The sequence below is a fragment of the Loxodonta africana genome, chromosome 7 (assembly GCF_030014295.1).
Source record: "Loxodonta africana isolate mLoxAfr1 chromosome 7, mLoxAfr1.hap2, whole genome shotgun sequence".
In the NCBI taxonomy this organism is placed as follows: domain Eukaryota; kingdom Metazoa; phylum Chordata; class Mammalia; order Proboscidea; family Elephantidae; genus Loxodonta; species Loxodonta africana.
In genome coordinates, this window is record NC_087348.1 from 8879268 (window position 1) to 8899888 (window position 20621).

At 50.4% G+C, this 20621-nt stretch overlaps 1 protein-coding gene across 2 annotated transcripts; it reads right to left on the bottom strand.

Annotated features, from left to right (window-relative positions):
* Positions 1 to 31: 31 nt before the first annotated feature.
* TSGA10IP (testis specific 10 interacting protein) lies at positions 32 to 19719 on the bottom strand. Of its 2 annotated transcripts, none has more exons than XM_064287765.1 (8): positions 12034 to 19719; positions 9750 to 9886; positions 8919 to 9652; positions 8621 to 8768; positions 5945 to 6115; positions 2238 to 2336; positions 1755 to 1919; positions 32 to 1061 (listed from the first exon to the last, which is right to left on the bottom strand). In XM_064287765.1, the coding sequence occupies exons 1-8, from the start codon at positions 12178 to 12180 to the stop codon at positions 860 to 862; spliced, it is 1803 nt and encodes a 600-aa protein (XP_064143835.1). In that variant the 5' UTR covers positions 12181 to 19719; the 3' UTR covers positions 32 to 859. The 2 variants fall into 2 exon arrangements, with proteins under 2 accessions (XP_064143835.1, XP_003419464.3); XM_003419416.4 differs by having other exon boundaries at positions 1755 to 1879; positions 2237 to 2336.
* Positions 19720 to 20621: the final 902 nt, after the last annotated feature.

Genomic DNA, 20621 nt, shown 5'->3' on the forward strand with positions numbered 1-20621 from the left:
AGTCGCGGCCGCTTCGGGCGGGGTGGTGGCCTTGGCGCCGGTGGCCCGAGTGCGCATGCGCCCCTCCAGGTTCCCGGACCTGGTTTGGAGATCCGGAACCGTAGACTCCCGGAGCTGCGGGGATTTAGAGGCGTTCTAATCCAACATCCCTAGAACTGGAAACCTTTCCTTGGCCCCCTTCACTTGCACACCCCACGGGGCGCTCATTGCCACTTGATAGAGGTCCTCCTAGTGTGCTCCCTCAGGTGTCGGGCGATGCTGCGTGTCCTCCTCCAGAGCCCCCAGCTCCACAGCCCAACCTCCCAGCTCCCACAGTCGGCATTGACCCCAAACGCAGCCTCCTGGCGTCCCCTGAGTTGGATTTTTTCAGTGGAGTCTGTGAACGGCTAAGGCGCTCCAAATGAGCCTGTGTCTAAAGTCCCTGAAATTGAGCGCAAAATTTGACATATCTGTGTGTTGTGTGTATAAGCATATATATATTTTTTTTTAACTTGAGAAGAGGGGCTGGGACATTTAGGCCTAGTACACACAATCCCTTCTGACACTTTCCATCCAAACAGTTGCCTTGCTGGCTTCTGGGTTCTGGTGGCTCCCCTTGTGGCGCATCTCATACAGGTCATGGTGTGTTGTATGCTTCCCTTTCACGGTGATGACCACCACTGGGCTGGGAGTCCTCAAAGGCCAGGGCCTTGTCCGTCCCGTTCACCCTTGAATTCCTAGGATGCAGCATGTGTTAGTATGCATTAGAGACTGAGGGTGGGGGAGTCCGAACTGTTCCCCTTCAAGCTGCCCCACCCCCAAAAGCAGAGACAACCAGATGGGGAGAGGCTAAGCTTGCTGCCTACCCACTTGCCACCTCCTATTTCCAGCCCCCAGCTGCCCTCCCCCCAAAATCCCACATTGCATTTTCCATAAATCCTTTAATTTTTATCTCAAGGACTAGATGCTGGGTCTGGGCTGGGAGTGGATGGTCTATCAGGATGGCTCTGGTGAGTCTGGGTTCTGTCCTTGGGAGGCTCTGAGAAGTTTGCTCCATTCTCACCCCTATTGACCTATGACTCCTTAAAGACCACACACAGAGGCCGCATCTCCCCATCCCCACCCCACTCCCATGCCCAAGGAGATCTGGGCTCTAGGAGGGGAAAGACTTGTCTCTGACGATGTGAGTTCAAATCCCAGCTCCTCAACTGGAGTGCTGTGTGACTTCCCTTCTTGCGCCTCAGTTTCCTTATTGTAAAGCGGGCCTTATGACTCCTTCTGTACTGGGTTATTGTAAGGAGTAAGGGATGGTATACTTGAGATCACTGGTGGGGCACCAGCCCTGTGATGGGAGCTTGGCGTGTTACACCGCAGATGGCCATGGAGCCCCAGACTGTCTCTGCTGCTTGCCTGTGTCCTTCGGCAAGGCCCTGTCTTTATTAAGAAGTGGGCAGAATAATCCAGGCCCTGCCTTCCTCAGGTGATGTGGAGGACGGGAGGCCTGGGAAGGCCTTGCTGATCCCTGGGGCTAGGCTGAGTCCTCCAGGAGGGAGACTGAGAAGGATGGCACAGGGCAGCACGGACTGAAGCTTAGATTCAGGGCTGATCAATATGGCTGTCCTTGGGGTTCCCCCAGCCTTTCGCCAGATGTCCAGCCCTAGGCCAGGTGGGGCTGGACGTAGGGGTGGGATTCTGTAGGGCTCTGAGCACTCCTGTTGGGCCCCCTCTCCCCCAACTTGGCAGAGCCAGCTCCTTAGCCAGCCAGCCAGCCTCACCTGGATTTCCTGGAGGTGCCCTCTGTGTCTTCTTTTCCCACCTCTGCCAGCAGCTGTTCCTCATCCAGACCCAGTGCTGACAGCACCTGGGAGAAGCGCCGGGTCACAGTGAGCCGGGCATTGGCCTGAAGAAAAGGAAGATGGGTTCCTGTCCTGCACCGGGGCCACCGAGCTCACGATGGAGCTCTGATCGCAGGAGGTCTCAGAGCTTCCAGGCTCTGAGAGGGCCCACTCCCCATCTCGCTTCCCTCCTCATTCAGCTGGGAGATGCTCTGTCCTCAGGGGAGGTCATTTGCTTGCCCAGTTGCTGGCCTCACCTGCATGGCCTGCTGGAACAGGTAGGCCCTCACCTGCATGGCCTACTGGAACAGGTAGGCCCTCACCCGCATGGCCTGCTGGAACAGGTAGGCCCTCACCCGCATGGCCTGCTGGAACAGGTAGGCCCTCACCTGCATGGCCTGCTGGAATAGGTAGGCCCTTACCTGCATGGCCTGCTGGAACAGGTAGGGCCGGGCCTGCACCCTATGCTGGATGCCCCGCAGCTCTGCCTGGTACTCAGCAAAGCGCTGTCGCTCCTGGCACCTGCACGGAGACAAGCCTCAGGGCAGCTAATCTGCCCCCAGGCCCTGTGGTCCCGTGGACACAACCCACCCCCTTCTGAGTCTGCTGTCCTCACTAAGGGCTCTGCTTCCCCCTCCCCCACCTTTATAAAGCCGCTTCATCCCCATCCCTGGGTTCCTGGTGAGGTCATCAGGGCAGGAATTATTCGCCCCATTTCACCAATGAGAAGGCTGAGGCTCAGGAGGGTTGAGGGACTTGTCCAAGGTTGACCAGCTGGGAAGTGGGGGACTTGCAGGCTGTACAGCCAGGGCCCACGTGGCCTCCCATCCACCCCCAAGGCAGAGGGGTCAGGACAGGGTTCTGACCCCTGGACATCTGTTTGTTCAGCCTCTCTCATCCCGCAGTCCCACATGCCTACACCCTCTCCTGTTGCAGCTCCAGGGAGGAAGCTGTGGTTGTTGGCTGTGTGACTTTGGCCCAGCCACGGCCCTTCTTTGGGCTTTTGGCTCAGTTTTCTTCCTTCTTGTGGGGTTTGGTTCCTGAGTGGCACAAACTTTGTACTTGCGTGCTAACCAAAAGGTTGACAATTTGAAGCAACCCAGCAGCAGTGTAGAAAAAAAGCCTGGCAATCTGCTTCTACAAAGATTACAGCCTAGAAAACCCTATGGGCAGTTCTACTCTGTAACACACAGGGTGGCCATGTGCTACGTAGGGTTTCCTGTCTTCCTAGGCTGTAATCTTAATGGGAGCAGATTGCCAGGACTTTTCTCCCACAGAGCCACTGGGTGGGTTTGAACCTCCACCCTTTTTGTTAGCAGCTGAGTGCTTAGCCATTGCGCCACCAGAGTTCCTAATGAGAAGTGAGCTCTCTTGGGTTTTCTTGGCTGTAATCTTTATGGAAACGGATCACCAGGCCTTTCTTCTGCAGCCTTCTGGGTGGGTTGGAACAGCTGATCTTTCAGTGAGTAGTTCAGAGCGAGCCGTTTGCACCACCCAGGAACCAAGAACATAAGTTACTGCAAAAATGGGGTTTTCAGAAGAACTAGGTGGTACCCAGTGACAATTGATGACTACCATGACAGGGAGCACAACAGAGAATCCCTGAAGGAGCAGGAGAGCAGTGGGGTGCAGACCCCAAATTGTAGTGAAAAGACCAGACTTAATGGTCTGACCGAGACCAGAGGGATCCTGGAGGTCATGGTCCCCAGACTTTCTGTTAGCCCAAGACAGGAACAAACCCTGTCATGACAAACCCTATCCCCAAGACTTTGGCTCTCTGGGCTTCCACATTTCCTCCCTGGAGGTCCCCATACTCCCCTACCCAGCCCCTGACCCTTCTTGAGACTCTCATTCCCCTGAGGACTTCTCCCATCCCTCTTCCTCCCCCTCTCCACCCAAGAAGCCTGCTGCAGTCCTGGGAGCGGCAGCAGCAGGAGGAGCAGCAGAGGGCTGCTTCAGACAGGGATTGGACTGGACTACAAGACAGAAAGTGATGCTGGTGAGGAGTGGGTTTCTTGGATCCAGGAGACGCATGAGACTATGTGGGCAGCTCCTGTCCGGAGGGGAAATGAGAAGGCAGAGGGGGACAGAAGCTGGCTGAACGGACACGGAAACACAGGGTGGAGGGAAGGAGTGTGCTGTCTCATTAGGGGAAGAGCAACTAGGAGTCTAAAGCAAGTATAGAAGGTTTTGTATGAGAGACTGACGATGTGTAAACTTTCACTAAAAAAAAAAAGGGGGGGGTTTCCCATACAAGAGAGTATGTATAGCAGTTACGGGGTGGGGAGCATGAGCTGGCTACCCATCTCTGTCTTGCCTGTGATGTCATGTGCATTTTTCCTGCTTGGTACTTTGTGCCATTTCTATTAGGAATAAGAAGCAGCTCACCTCTCAGAGCCCCAAATGAGAAAGCAAGCATTGCCAGGGGGAGGCCAACCCTGCCCATGTCAGGAACGAAAGGAGGACACATCACCTCCCTATCACGGGGTGAGGGCGGCAGGCCTAGTCCGTGGGGCCTCGCTGTGGCCAAAGCTCTCTCCTGCCTGTCCCTCCTCAGCAGGGTGGGCCTCCGGTGCTGCTCAGAGTTGACCGGCAGGCAGTGCTGAGAGACCAGGTGGGAACTATCTGCTCATGCCTTAACCCGCTTTTGAGTAGAAAATAAATGGGGCATGGTGAAACCCTCTTCTCCTGGCATCTGCCCTTGGATTTCTGAACCTTAGGCTCCCTGCCTTATTAAAAAAAAAAAACCAACCCTGAACTTGAGGCCTGGCAAGGAGGAGACATCTCCCTAATCACTGGCCAAGGATTCCCCTAAAACCCACTTGGCCTCTGGGAGCCTTGGTTTCCTCATCTGTAACATAGTGGCAGTGAGACTGAGCCACAAAGAGCAGATGCTCAGAGGCCAACGGAGTCCTCAATGGTGGCAGGGCAGGAACCTGCTTCTGTCTCAGCAGCACTTGTCCCAGGACCGAAGGAGCGAGGGGCGGAAGGGGCTGCGCTGGCACCAGCTGCACCCAGTAGGTGCTCCATATCAATGCCATCGGTGACTATATTAGTTTTTATCATCTGATTCATTAGGTCGGGCTTTGGGGGGACAATCCTGGGGCACCTTACCTAAAGATGGGCTGTTTGAACACTCACAGGCAGAGTAGTGAGGTGGCCAAGGGGCTGGCTGGGTTGGAATCCCAGCTTTGCTGCCTACTTGTGATCTTTGGCATATGATATCAGCCCTTTGAGCCTCGGTTTCCTCATCTATAGAATTGTTGTTAGCTGCTGTCACATCAGCCTCCCAACTCGTGGCCCCACGCACAACAGCACGAAACGCTGCTTGGTCCCGCGCCATCCCCGTGATTAGTGGCAGATTAGACTGTTGTGATCCCTAGGGTGTTCAATGGCTGATTTCAAGAAGTAGACCACCTGGACTTTATTCTTAGTTTGTCTTAGTCTGGAAGCTCTGCTGAAACCTGTTCGGCATCATAGCGACGTGCAAGCCTCCATGACAGATCGGTGGTGGCTGCACATGACACGCGTTGGGAATCAAACCCAGTCTCCCGCATGGAAGATGAGAATTCCACCACTGAACCATCACTGCCCCCACAGAATTATACGGGTGGTGATAATACCTACCTCGTGGGCCTGTTATGATTTTAAAAAAGATTTGCCTGAATTCCAAGTTTGTTTTTAAAAAATGGTCAAAATACAGAAGAGGGAAAAACACAGGTAACCATTCACTTGGCCATGAACAGCGATTGTCTCCAGGAGACAGGTCAGGGGCTGTTCAATCCTCTATGAACTCTTCCTGCAACGCTCAAATTGTTATGTTAAGCGCGTCTGGCATTTGAAGTCAGAAGAACAAAATGTGAGAGTGTGATAATGCGTAACGTTGGCCATTTTAACCTTGAGTACTCAACAGCTGTTGGGCTTGTTATTACTAACTGGGTGACCTTGGACCAGCCCCTTCTCCCGTGCCTCAATGTCTTCATCTGTAAAATGGGTTGAAGTGGAAAGATGGCCGTGGAGGCTCAGCCCTGAGGGAAGCGAGGGCTGGGTCTCTTACATCCTGCAATTGGATCCTTTCTTAGCCTCCCTGCTGGCTACCCTCCAGCTTCTCTGAGCCCTGAGCCTCCTACCTCAGCTCCTCCAGCTTGCGCTGGGTGGCTGTTGGCCCGCGGCTCCCTCTGGGTGCGTAGGCTGCCAGGCAGCGCGCCACCTGCTGCTGTACCCGTTGCTCCCGGGCCCGGCGCAGCTCAGCCCTCTGCTGCTCCTCCTGCTGCTGCCGCTCCCAGGACTGCAGCAGGCTTCTTGGGTGGAGAAGGGGAGAAAGAGGGATGGGAGAAGTCCTCAGGGGAATGAGAGTCTCAAGGAGGGTCAGGGGCCGGGTAGGGGAGTATGGGGACCTCCAGAGAGGAATTGTGGGAGCCCAGAGAGCCAAAGTCTTGGGGATAGAGTTTGTCATGACAGCCTCATGTGATGGAGGTCTGCATCTGGGGGCTTGGCCTTTCCCTTCTCTTCCTGGAAGGCTCTTGCTCACCCCTGCCAGCTGTGAGCTCCAACTGGGGACTTCCTCAGCCCAGGCTTGCTGAGCCCATGTGGTATTCAGCACACACAGCCTGTGACCCAACTTGTATTGCTAACTTCCCCTCACAAAGCACTCTCCTTGAGGGAGTAGGGGCAGTCTTGCTCTTCTCTATGACCTCCATATCTGGCAGGAGCTCAGTTAATGCCTATTGTTTGGACAGAAAGTTGGATGGATGGACATGTGAATAGAGAGATGGATGAATGGGAAAGTGAAACAAAATGGCAAAGGAACCAATGGATAGATGAACATATGGCTGAATGGTGTGGATGGTTGAAGAGGCAGCAGCTAGATTGACCTGGAACATTCTTCCTCTAGATCTCATGGCTAGTTCCTTCTTGTCAATCATATCTTTGCTCAAATGTTACTTTCCTAAAGAGGCTTTACCTGACCATCCCATCTGAAGTAGCCTCCCAGGTATGTTCCATCTCTAGTTCTACATTTTATTCATTTTTTATTAATGATCCTTCTTCCAAAGTAGACTGTAAGCTCCATGAGATCAGGGTTCCTTGTGTATCCTGTTCACCATCAATCTATCGCCAGCACCATAACAGTAACTAACATATATTTGGTGAATTCACACGTATTTGAATCATGGTCAGGTAGACAAAGAGAAGTGTAGATGTGTTCATTCACTTGGTGTGTATTTATTGGGTACCAACTATATGCAGGGTGGTATGTGGGGCACCAGAAAGGATGAGCAATAAGATCTGGCATCTGCCCTCAGGGAGTCCTCAGCCTGTGCCTGAGGGGGCAGTCAGCACCCTGATGCAATGGGATGTGGCAAGTGCTGTGACAGAGGCAAGCTTCCTGTGACAGAGGAGACCTTCCTGGAATGGGTTGGGGGCATGGGAGTTGAAAGATGCTGGGTGAGTGAAGGAAAATGAAAATCCCAGGAGAGGAGGGACAGCGTGGGACATTCCAGACACTCTGACCAGCTGGCGCAGGAGACAGGAACCCTCCCCACCAAGGAATCTGGGCTTTGTTCCAAGGGAACTGGGAAGCAGGGAAGGATTTCAAGCAGAGGGTGACAGAGTAAGAATTGAGGAGTGCTGTCAGAATGCTGCAGGAGCCCTGGTGGCACCATGGTTAAGCACTTGGCTGCTAAATAAAAGGTCAGCAGTTCAAACCCACCAGCCACTCCATGGGAGAAAGATGTGGCAGTCTGCTTCTGTAATGACTACAGCCTTGGACACTCTTATGGGGCAGTTCTTCTCTGTCCTAAGGGGTCACTATTAGTTGGAATTGACTCAATGGCAATGGGTTATTAGAGTGCTGAATGTATCCTCCCCACTCCTCACCTACCACTTCTAACGGGTCATCAAAGCCCATCCAACCAACTTCCAAATATCTCTTAAATGGATCCCCCTCTCTCCATCCCCATGGCCACCTGGCTGAGGCCCTTATCATCCCTTACCTAGACAACGCCAACAGGCCCCTCACAGCTTCCAGCATGGCTCCTCCACTCTTTCCCCTCTGCTCCCATTGCCTATTGCTTAAGCCCCAAGGGTAGCAGTTATCTACCTACTGCCATCCTTGCTGTTTTGCTCATGTGCCTCCCTTTCCAGGCTTTGAGTTTCTCAGGGCTGGGGCCAAGTCTTTTTTTATCTCTATATTGTAAAGACCCACAAGTAGATAGTATATATTGTGTCACTTAGTTAATAGATTAATGGATGGATAGAAGAAAAGATGAGTAATGAGTGAAAAGTGGTTTGTGTCAATGGGCAGGCAGACAGAAAAATGGATGAATGAATGGTAAATAAAAAAAAACAAACCTGTTGTCCTTGAGTTGATTCTGACTCATAGCGACCCTATAGGACGAAGTAAACTGCCCTGTGTGGTTTCCAAGGAGCACCTTTGGTTAACAGCTGTAGCTCTTAACCACTATGCAACCAGGGTTTCCGAACAAATGGTGGAATGGACATATCAGTAGATGGAGAGATGAATGGATGATGGGCCGCATGGATGGATGGATGAATGGTTGAATGAATGTTATCAGTATGTGAATGGATGGACAAAAGGAAGGAAGTATGGGTGGGTGGGTGGATGGACGGATGGATGGAAGGATGAGTGGCCAGTGAGTGAGTGAATGGATGGATGAATCAATCAATGATTGGATGGTCAGGAAGATTGGTAAATGGATAAAGGAATGAGTGAAAGGATGAATGGCTAAGTGTCTCTTGGAGAACCAGCTCTTCTCTACCCCACCCTCCTTCCTCTCCCACCTTACCTGGTGGCTTCCTGTCGTTTGTGGAAGGTGCGGTTAGGGAAGTTGGAGGACAGGGAAGTCTCGACATCTCCCAAGGTGTGAGTTTTGCCACTCCGGCCAGAGGCCTGGACAGCAGCCCGCAAAACCTTCCAAGGCTGCTTTTGGGGACCTGTCCACAGTAGGACCAAGTCAGAGACCACCCTCCTTCCCCAGGCCACTGGGCAGTCCCCCTGGCACCTGGAACACAGTCCTGGCTCCCTGGCTGCTCTCCCCACTGTGTGGCTTCCTGGGAAACCTGGGTGGGGAGCCCCTCACTCACCACAGAGGCCCTGTTCCTCCAAGTCCTGCTGTAACTGCCTCTGCAGCTTCTCCAGGTCCCACGGCCCCTCCAGCTCCTCGGCCCTTGGCTTTCTCCTCTGTGCCCCTCGGAGGTCGCTGGCGCTGGAGCTGCTCCCCTGGCTGCGGCCCTGTGGTTCACCCTTGTGCAAGTTCTCCTCGCCAGAATTCCGCCCCTTACTTCGAGACTGGCCCCTCCTTCTGTGGAGAGCCCTGTGCTCCCCTTCCTTGGCCTCCCCTGCATCCTCCTGCTCCCAGACTGGCTCCCTCCTGGGGAGCTTCGGTAGTTCCCCAGGGCTCAGACCCTGCTTGGCCTCCTCAGTGCCCGGGCTTTCAGGCCCAGCAGCCTCCTCAGATTTGGTTCCCCACCTCTCCCCGGGCAGCCAGGGGCCACACTCGCTGGACTGCTCCGGCCCCTGGTGCTCCCCTTTCCCACCCCAGGCCTCTGGCAGCCGTCTCCTCTCCACGTTTTGCGCCTCTGTCTTCCAGCAGAAGCCTTGGGGCCCTGGGAGGTTGGTGGTGGACTTGCGCCTGGTTTTGGGCTGGAGCTGCGACTGGGAGACCGCTGGAGGCAAGGGCAGGCCCCGGGCCCTCTGGTCTTGGTGGCCAGAGGCCAAGGGGAAGCTAGGCTGAAGCAGTACCCGGCCATCCAAGGTGAAGTTCTCCCAGGCCCACTGGAAGGGGAAGGAGGGCTTCCGAGGAGGAGGGGGGAAGAGACTGAGGAGGGAGAGAGTGGGGTCAGGGCCTGGGGGCTGGCCCCCAGGGGGGCCTGACATCCCACATCCCACTCGGCTGCACCCCACAAGCCACTTACTCCTCAGCCTCTGCGAAGCCATGTCCTTTCTTCTTCCTGCTCAAGGGTGCCCGGTCCTTCTTTGCCGTCTGTCCTGCACTGCGAGACCTCCGCCGCTGGCCCTGAAGTAGCACACTCTCCCCACTCCCGAGGCTCCCCTGGGCGAGGACAGGAGAGGAGGCCCAGCTCTGAGCACCCCCTGGATCACCTCGAACCTTCCCAGAGATGCCTTTCTCCTGCCCACTCTGGCTGGGCCCCTCTGGGTCCTGGTTACTACTAAAACCGATTGCTATTGTTACCTGGAAACCCTGGTGGTGTAGTGGTTAAGAGCTGCAGTTGCTAACCAAAAGGTCAGCAGTTCAAATCTACCAGGTGCTCCTTAGAACCCGTATGGGGCAGTTCTACTCTGTCTTACAGGGTCACTATGCAATGGGATAGACTTGACGGCAATGGGTTTGGTTTGTTGTTGTTGTTATATGCTGTTGAGTCGATTCCCACCCACAGCGACCCCGTAGGACAGGGTAGAACTGCCCTACAGGATTTCTTAGGCTGTGGTGCAGTGATTTAGCATTCAGCTGCTAACCCAAAGGTCAGTAGTTCAAACCACCAGCCACTCCGAGGGAGAAAGATGTGGCAGTCTGCTCCCATAAAAATTGCAGCTTTGGATACTAAAGACACAAGGTAATTATGAGCCCAAGAGACAAAAAGGGCCACATAAATCAGAGACTACATCAGCCTGAGACCAGAAGAACTACATGATGCCCAGTTACAACTGATCACTGGCCTGACAGGGAACACAACAGAGAACCCCTGAAGGGGCAGGAGAGCAGTGGGATGTAGACCTCAAATTCTCATAAAAAGACCAGACTTAGTGGTCTGACTGAGACTAGAAGGACCCTGCAGGTCATGGTCTCCAGACCTTCCGTTAGCCCAAGACAGGAAAGATTCCCAAAGCCAACCCTCAGACAGGGACTGGACTTGACTACAAGAAAATGATATTGGTGAGGAGTGAGCTTCTTGGATCAAGTAGACATATGAGACTAAGTGGGCAGCTCCCGTCTGGAGGGGAGATAAGAAGGCAGAGAGGAACAAAGCTGGTTAAATGGACACAGAAATACAAGGTGGAGAGAAGGAGTATGCTGTCTCAGGGGGTAAGCAACCAGAAGTATATAGCAAGGTGTATACAAATTTTTGTATGAGAGACTGACTTGTTTGTAAACTTTTACTTAAAGCACAATAAAAAATTAAAAAAAGAAAGAAACAGTGGTAATACCAAAATCCAATAAGATGTGGAGAAAGTACATCTCTCATACATGAGTGTAAAATGGTACAGCCACTCTGAAAAATAGGTTAGCAGTTTCTTAAAAAAAAAAAAAGTATATACGGAACTACTGTATGACCCAGAAACTGTACTCCTGTGCATTTATTCTAGAGAAATAAAAACTTATGCCTGTTAAAAGCAAACAAACAAAATTGCAGCCTTGGAACCGTAACGGAGGCAGACTGCCACATCACTCTCTCACGCTCAATCACTGCAGCACCAAGCCTCCTTTAAAACCAGTTACTAACCTCAATTCTTAATACTAAAATGGCCACAGACACCATTTATGGAGCAGCTCTGATGAGCTCAGGACTTTCAAAGATTAACTCAACCTTCCCAGGGATCCTCTGAGGTAGATACTACGATTCCCATTATGGAGATAAGAAAACTGAGGGTCAGAGTGGGGCAGTAACAACTCAACATCTGCCTCCAGAGCCTGTATTTGTCGCCATTGCTCTAGGCTGCCCAGGACAGCTCTTCTGGAATGCCCCGCAGGGCCCTGGGCTCGAGATAGCCAAGGAGGAAGGAACGCCTTGCCTCCCCCAGGGCTGCTTCTCCTGCTCCTTAAAAACCCATTGCCTTTGAGTCAATTCCGACTCACCCTATAGGACCACCTGTAGAACCACCCCATAGAGTCTCCTAGGCTGTAGTCTTTACGGGAGCAGATTGCTGCATCTTTCTCCTGCAGAGTAGCTTGATGGGTTCAAACCGCCGACCTCTCAAGTAGCAGCCAAGCGCGTAAGCACCGTGCCACTAGGGCTCCTTGCTCCTCCTGCAGTGCTCCCTAAATGACAGAAGCCTAGGAATCAACCCGCATCTTCACCCCACATCCTTAGGCCTCCCTGTGGCCCCTGCTCCTCCAGCCTCCCTGACTGTCACTTGGACTGAAGCTCCAGCATTGTGGCTGCTCATGGGTCTCCCCTGACCCCCAGATAGCCAGCCTGCCTACAGGCGGTTGGAAGTTCCCCACTGGGCCTGCCTTACCTGCTCTGCTGAGGGGGCGCCTGACAGAAGCTCGAGCAGCCCTATGGCCTTCCCTGGAGCTTGAGGCCCTGTGTCCTGCCCTGGCCTCCCTGCTGTGGTCTTGACCAACTGTTCCTGGGTGTTTAGCATATTGGTGTCCTCCCCCATCCCCCACCCTTACCTGCCAGCAGTGGAACTGCCCCTACCCCCACCCCCTGCCATCTCTATGGCAACCAATCCTTAACCAGTCTCAAGGGCTATAGCAAAAGGCAGGCCAGGAAGTGGTCAGCCAGGGTGCGTGAGGCTGACTTCCTTCCAGGGCTGGAGAGTTCAGCAGGATGCTGAGGAATGGTCCAGGCCTGGTGAGTCCCGTTCCCTCATTCTGCCTGTGTTTCCCCACTTACCTGCAAGTGGGGCCATAGGGGTCCTGATGTCCTATGAAGATGCCCAGGTTGATCCTGGAGTGGGCCCTGTCCCTCAGCCTGTCTCATGGCTGCCCTCCTAGCCCCTGACCACAGGGGCAGGAAAGGCAGGAAACTAGACACCTCACCCAAGAGAGAGGCAGCAGGCGAATCAGAGCCCAGATGGGGTTCTCGGGGGAATTACAGCATTTAAATCTTATCACAAATGTCTGCATGTCACAAAAAAACCATGGGAGCATTAAATCCCTGCGGGACACCTGGCGATGACCATTAAGGTCAGCAGTACAGGATGTGGTACCAAGCTGAGGCCCTAGGGATGCTGGGCCCCCGGCTCGGCCTCCCACTAGTTCTGTGGCTTTGGGCAGGTCACGTCTCCCCTCTGCAAAACTGGAATCATGATCCCACATCATTATTGGGAGGATTAAGTGAAATAGGGAAGGCAGTGTTCTCATTAAACATTAGTTATTATTACTACTAACAGTAACTCATCTCTATTGTGAGGCAGCAGGGTATAATGATTAAGAGCACCGAGGAAGGACTTGGGTTCAAATCCAGCTTATAACTGGCTCCATTGAGAGCCTTGTCGCTTACTCTCTGTGCCTTCGAGTCCTCATGGGTAATGAACCGGTTACAATCGAGTCTACCTCCTAGGGTCGTTGTTGTTTTTGTTGTTGTTAGTTGTTGTCGAGTCTGCTCTGACTCACGGCAACCATATTGTCTAACAGAACAAAACACTGCCCGGTCTTAGGACATCTTCATGATCGTTGGTGTATTGGAGACAGGTTGTGGAAGTATACCCCGGCAGATGCCTAGGATGTGTGTTTTCTCTGCCCTTTGGTCCTGTGGGCCCTTTCTGTTCTCAGGCTGGGTCCTAGTAACACTTTGGCAATGAGTGCATCTGATTTAACATTTAAATAATGCTCCAGGGGACATCATTTGCCACCCAAAATATGCAAACACTGTTCTTTCTAGTGGGCTGCCATCCCCATCCACCCACCTCGTCTACTGAATGCTACCCAGGGAAACTCAGGAAGAAAGTACGTTTTCAGAGATGGAGCTGCTGCCCCTTGTGGACCCCAACCCAGGTGATTTCCCGGACAGTCCAAACCTCTGGGTCCCTTCCTTGACAGTCAGTAGGTCTGGTTTCTCTGGCCTAGATTCTCATGGGAGTCCCTGAGTGATGCAAATGGTTAATACGCTAAGCTGCTAACTGAAAGATTGGAGGTTTGAGTCAACCCAGAGGTGTCTCAGAAGGAAGGCCTGATGATCTACTTCTGAAAACCCTGTGGAACACAGTTCTACTCTGACAAGTATGGGGTTGCCATGAGTCGGACTTGACTTGGCAGCAATTGTTCTTTTTTTAAATGTATATACAAGAGTAAGTCAAAAAGTATTGCTACAACAGGAGAACAGTGGGATGCGGACCCCAAATTCTCATAAAAAGACCAGACTTAATGGTCTGACTAAGACTAGAAGAATCCCGGCGGTCATGGTCCCCAAACCTTTTGTTGGCCCAGGACAGGAACCATTCCCCAAGCCAACTCTTCAGACATGGAAGGGACTGGACAATGGGTTGGAGAGAGATGCTGATGAGGAGGGAGCTCCTTGCATCAGGTGGACACTTCAGACTATGTTGGCATCTCCCGTCTGGAGGGGAGATGGGAGGGTAGAGGGGGTTAGAAACTGGCAAAACGGTGTCACGAAAGGAGAGACTAGAAGGAGGGAGCGGGCTGACTCATTAGGGGTAGAGTAAGTGGGAGTATGTAATAAGATGTATATAAGTTTATATGTGAGAGACTGTCTTGATTTGTAAACTTTCGTTTAAAGCACAATAAAAATTATTTTAAAAAAAGTATTGCTACAAAATCATAGAAACCTTATTAGACAAAAATATCAAAATGTGTCTTCCTTGTAGGCATATGGGTATTTTCCTATCACTGACAGCGTTTTCCTTCAGGATAGATCTTGAAATGTTCTTTTTGATAATGAATGTGATGCCATTCCTTTTCAATTTGTCTCTCCAGGCATAATAGACCACATGATCATTCAAAATAGCTGACACTAGTCCGTTTCAGCTCACTGATGCCTAGGATATCTACCTTCAAGTGTTCCATTTCATTTTTGACAACTTCCAATTTTCCTAGACTCAAACTTCATACATTCCATGTTCTGATTATTAATAGATGTTTTCAGCTGTTTCTTCTCATTTTGAGCTGTAGCACATCAGCAAACGAAGGTCCCCAAAGCTTTATTCCATCCATGTCATTATAGTCAGCTCACTTTGAGGAGGCAGCTCTTCCCCAGTTGTATTTTGAGTGCCTTCCAACCTGAGGGGCTCATCTTCTGGCACTAAGTCAGATAATGTTCTGCAGCTATTTGTAAAATTTTCATTGGCCAATTTTTTAAGAAGTAGATCACCAGGTTCTTTCTAGTCTGAAACCTGTTTACCATGGGTGACCCTGCTGGTATTTGACATATACCACCTTTCAGCATCACAACAACACAGCAACACACAACAGTACAACAAACTGACAGACAAGTGTTGGAATGGAATATTATGCAGCCGTAAAGAAAGAGATTCCGATTCATGCTACAACGTGGATGAACCTTGAAAGCATTATGTTGAACGAAATAAATCAGCCACAAAAGGACAAATATTGTGTGATCCCACTTATATGATGTCTTAGTTATCTAGTGCTGCTGTAACAGAAATACCACAAATGGAGGAATTCAAGAAAGAGAAATTTATTCTCTCATAGTCCAGGAGGCTAGAAGTCCGAATCCAGGGTGCCAGCTCCAGGGGAAGGCTTTCCCTCTCTGACGGCTCTGGGGAAAGGTCCTTGTCACCCATCTTCCCCATTTAAGGAGCTTCTCAGTACAGGGACCCCAGGTCCAAAGGATGCACAATTTTCCTGGCTCTTGTTTCTTGATGGTATGAGGTCCCCGTGTCTTTCTGCTCACTTCTCTCTTTTACATCTCAAAAGAGATTGGCTTTAGACAAAACCTAATCTAGTAGATTGAGTCCTGCATCATTAATCCAACTGCTGCTAATCTCACTTCATTAACATCATTGAGGTAGGATCTACAACACAGGAAAATCACATCAGATGACAAAGTGGTGAACAATCACACAACAGTGGGAATCATGGCCTAGCCAAGTTGACACATTTTTGGGGGACACAATTCAATCCAAAACATATGAAATACCTAAAAAAGTAGATTAGTGATTACCAAGGGCTGGGGGAAAAAGGAATGGAGAGTTATTGTTTGATGGATACTGAGTTGCTGTTGTGAGTGATAAAAAAGTTTGGGGAATCGATAGTGGTGATGGCTACACACATTGTGAATATAATTAATGTCACTGAAATGTATACTTAAAAATGCTCGTTTAGACTAGAAGGACCCCAGAGGTCATGGTCCCCAGACTTTCTGTTAGCCTAAGACAGGAACCATTCCCAAAGCCAACTCTTCAGACAGGGATTGGACTGGACTATAAGATAGAAAATGTTACTGGTGAGGAGTGAGCTTCTTGGATCAAGCAGACACATGAGACTATGTGGGCAGCTCCTGTCTGGAGGGGAGATGAGAACGGATAGGGGCACAGGAGCTGGCTGAATGGACATGGAAGCACCGGGTGGAGAGAAGGAGTGTGCTGTCTCATTAGGGAGTGAGCAACTAGGAGTACATAGCAAAGTGTATATAAGATTTTGTATGAGAGACTGACTTGATTTGTAAACTTTCACTTCAAGCACAATAAAAATTAAAAAAAAAAATCTCATTTAAAAATGGTTAAAGGACATCAGTGACAGCCTTGACAGAGAACACAACAGAGAATCCCTGACGGAGCAGGAGAAAAGTGTGAAGCAGAACTCAAGTTCACATAAAAAGACCAGACTTAATGGTCTGACTGAGACTGGAGGAACCCCCAAAGCTATGGCCTCTGGACGCTCTGTTAACCCAGAACTAAAACCATTCTTGATGCCCGCTCTTCAGACAAAGATTAGACTGGACTAACCAAAAAGAAAAAAAAACCAAACCTGTTGCCATTGAGTCAATTCCGACTCATAGCAGCCATAACTCTTAACCACTGCGCCACCAGAGTTTCCAGAATGTACTGGACTATAAAACAATACTCGTGAAGAGTGTGCTTTTTAGTTTAAGCAGATACACAAGATCAAATGGGTGGCTCCTGTCCGGTGGCAAGATGAGAAGGCAGGAAGGGACAGGAAGTGGTTGAATGGACATAAGAAACCCAGGGTGGAAAGGGGGAGTGTGTTGTCACGTTATAGGGATTGGAACTAATGTCGCATAACAATATGTGTATAAATTTTTGTATGAGAAATTAACTAAGCTGTAAACTTTCACCTCAAGTACAACTAAAAAACAAAACAAAAACTTAAAGTTCAAAAATATATATATATATAAATGGTTAAAGGACCCCTGGTGGTACAGTGGTTAAGCCCTCAGTTTCTAACCAAAACATCAGCTGCTCCACAGGAGAAGTGGCAGTCTGTTTCCATAAAGACTATAGCCTTGGAAATCCTGTGGGGCTTGTAAAATTCTAGGAAATAATAGTAATAATAACGTTGTCCTAACCTGTTTAACGTCAGAGGAGATAATGACCAGGATCGGCACAAAGCTAATTCCCATCAGGTGGAGATCAGACATACCTCCACCCTCAAACCTTTTTAACAATTCTGACACCAGCTTTCCTTTCCACAGCACTCTTTGCTTCTCTTCTGGGTTCAATATCCATTGGAATGGCCACATAGAACTCAGAGACCATACTTCCACTTAAGTAGCTTATTAAGGAACAGGGGAGCCCTGGTGGCATAGTGGCTAAGAGATCAGCTGCTAACCAAAAAGTTCGCAGTTTGGATCCACCTTGGAAGCCCTGTGGGCAGTTCTACTCTGTCCTATAGGGTGGCTGTGAGTTGGAATCAACTCAACTGCAATGGGTTAAGGAACAGGGTACAATGCAGGATCAGGATCAACAGGCTACCACTCAGGATGAGGATTAGGAAGCACGTAGGCAAATTCTCCCTGCTTTGGTACAGGGAAGCTCTCTCAGCTCTTAGCCTTGCAGGCTTCCTCCCCGCCCTGCCATCTCTCACCACCGACTCTGCCACTGGGCACCTTCTGGGCCTCTCATTGTCTTTGATGTTATAGCTCTTGACCTATGTTACAAATCTTTTATGAAAATTTCTTGCCCCCCTTCTGCTTTTTCCTGCTGCTCTTCTTCCTCTTCTTTCTATCTCCTACCTCTGTAGGGCTGGCTGCTTAAATACACAAATTCGTTGTCAATTTCAAGGCATGGCACGCCCACCAGGAGCCACAAACTGACCAATCGCTTCTCAGTAGGCCACAGACACTTCATTTGCATAGTACGTGAGGCTGGGGTACAACTCCTCTCGTTTGTGTAGTCTACTGACCAATCCCTGCAAGGTACACAGCCATCACAGGGCAGGCTGTAGCCCAGGACCAGACAAAAAGTATCAAATCAAGTTGTTCACAGCTTGCCCAGGAAATGTCAACCAACCTAGACAAACATAACAAATCCTCTGGAGTAGAAAACTAGGGCAAAAGTAACTCCTCAGGGTTTGGGGAAAACCCTCTCAAGCTGTTTTTCCAAAGAACCAAAGCAAAAGGCTATATAAAGGAACTCATTTCACCATAGGGCAGTTCTGGTCTGTTCTGCAGAGTCACTGTGAGTCAGAATGGACTTGATGGCAATGATTTTATGGAAAAATGGTTAAAATAATTCATTTAAAAATGGTTAAAATGGCAAATCTATATCTGTCTGTAGAGAAAGACTGACTTATTTTGAGGAATTGGCTTGCGTGATTGTGGGGACTGGCAAATCCAAAATGTGTAGGTCAGGTGATGGACTGGAAATTCCAGCAGCCTTGTGTCCCAGATTGGTAGGTCAGGTGGTGGAGGAGAGAGGAATTCTGGCAGAATGTCTATTTATAGCCTGGAGGCAGAATCCTCCCTCAGGAAACCTCTGGGTCTTAGGACCTTCAACTAATTGGATGAGGTCCACCCACATTATGGAGAGAAATCTGCTTTATTATAGCCACCTGATTTAAATGTTAATCACATGCAAATATTTCCTAGCTGCATCTAAACTAGTGTTTGACCAAACAATGGGGCACCACAGCCTAGCCAAGTTGACACAGATAGGAAATTCCAAAGTGAGTTGATGCTGGGCAAGATGCCAAAATTTTACAGAACCCATTTGCCACTTTTGAAATCCCTTCTCTACTTCAAGAGTATAAAGAGGTTGAGGGTGGGTTCCGAAAGGGAAGGTTTGCAATGTGATTCATTTGGGAAGAGCTGATGTAGTGCTAAGTCCCAACACTCCCCTCAGAGGGTGGGGCTGGGAGTCTACCTGTTAACCCCAAATCTAGTGAGAAGTGCTTCGAGGAAGCTGCCTGGAGCGCTCAAGACTGCCCACCCTATAGGACAGAGTAGAACTGCCCCACAGGGTTTCTAAGGCTGTAATCTTTACGGAAACAGACTGTCACACCTTTCTCCCTCAGAGCAGAGCTGGTCAGTTCGAACCATCGACCTTTCGGTTAGCGCTGAAGCATTTAACCACTGTGCCACGAGGGCTTGTTAGCAGTGCATGAGACCTCTAGAATTACTGGCAAGTGGTAATGTAGGAAGAGTACCTGGGTGGTGTAAACAGTTAACATACTAGGCTGCTAATCGAGAGCTTGACAGTTCAAACCCATCCCGGGACTTCAGGGGCGAAAGACTTGGCCATCTGCATCCATAAAGGTCTCAGCTAAGAAACCCTATGGGGCAGTTCTGCTCTGTAGCACATGGGGTCGCTATTGAGTCAGAATTGACTGGAAGGCAACTAACAGTAACAGCGTAGGAAAGGATCCCCTGGGTTGGGCAAATAGTTAACATGGTAGGCTGCTAATTGAAGGGTTGAAGGCTTGAGCCCACCCAGAGGCACCTCGGAAGAAAGGCATTTCCACTTCCAAAAAATCCGCCATTGAAAACCCCATGGAATGCAGTTGTACTCGCCGTGAGTTGGAATCAACTTGACAGCAACTGGGACTGGCACTAACGTAGAGAGAAGGGGGCATTGGTGGTTCGGTGGTAGAATTCTTGCTTTCCATCCAGAAGACCCAGGTACGATTCCTGGCCGACGCACCTCATGTGCAGCCACCACCTGTCTGTCAGCAGTTGTCTGTCAGTGGAGGCTTGCATATTGCTATGATGCTGAACAGGTTTCAACAAAGCTTCCAGACTAAAACGTACTTCCAAAAATCAGCCAATGAAAACCCTAGGGATCACAACGGTCAGACCCGCGACCAGGTACGGGGATGGTGCACCGAGTAGCATTTCGTCCCGTTGTCAGGGGGGCCAACTCTTTGGTGGCTAACAACTAGGTAGGAAGAAGTCCTGCCCAGAGGGCATCTGTTACCTGGCACGGGTACCTGACAGTGTGTCTGTGTGTGCCAGCCAAAAGAGAGGCCCTGCCTGCTTCCCAGAGTCTCAGTCAAGGGAGTGGCCTACGGAAGGGCTTCCAGGAACCCATAAAAGCCCCACAGAGTAGCCAGCTTTAAACAGCTGCCACCCAGAATGTGAGAGGCCATCTTACTCCACACCAGGCAAGTAAAGACTTTGTGCGCCCACTTCCCTTCCTCCCTCCCTGGGCTCCAGCAGCAGGGTCTGCGCTAGCTGGGGTGTGGAGAATGCTTCATTCCAATCCAGTGTGAGACCTAGTCACCCCTCGCAGGTGGGCATTTCAGCAGAGATGTGCTTAGTGACTGTCTTGGTCATCTAGTGCTGCTGTAACAGAAATACCACAAGTGGATGGCTTTAACAAAGAGAAGTTTATTCTCTCACAGCCTAGTAGGCTACAAGTCCAAATTCAGGGCATCAGCTCCACGGGAAGGTTTTCTCTTCTCTATCCGCTGTTATCAATCTTCCCCTGGACTAGGAGTGTCTCCCAGCAGGAACCCCAGCTCCAAAGGATATACTCTGCTCCTGGTGCTTCTTTCTTGGTGGTATGAGATCTGCCTATCTCTGCTCGCTTCTCTTATATCTCAAAGACACTGGCTTAAGACAAAATCTAATCTTGCCTGTCTCATCAATATAACTGCTGCTAATCCATCTCATTTAACATCATGGTGATAGGATTTACAACCCACAGGAAAATCACATCAG

What these genes read in the sequence shown, in the direction of transcription:
- TSGA10IP (XM_064287765.1), bottom strand. Translation starts at nt 12,180, where the DNA reads ATGGGGGAGGACACCAATATGCTAAACACCCAGGAACAGTTGGTCAAG. An exon ending in GCGCCCCCTCAGCAGAGCAG is followed by an intron (nt 9,887 to 12,033) that starts GTAAGGCAGGCC and finishes GTCCTCGCCCAG; the next exon opens with GGGAGCCTCGGGAGTGGGGA. An exon ending in GGAGGAACAGGGCCTCTGTG is followed by an intron (nt 8,769 to 8,918) that starts GTGAGTGAGGGG and finishes TACTGTGGACAG; the next exon opens with GTCCCCAAAAGCAGCCTTGG.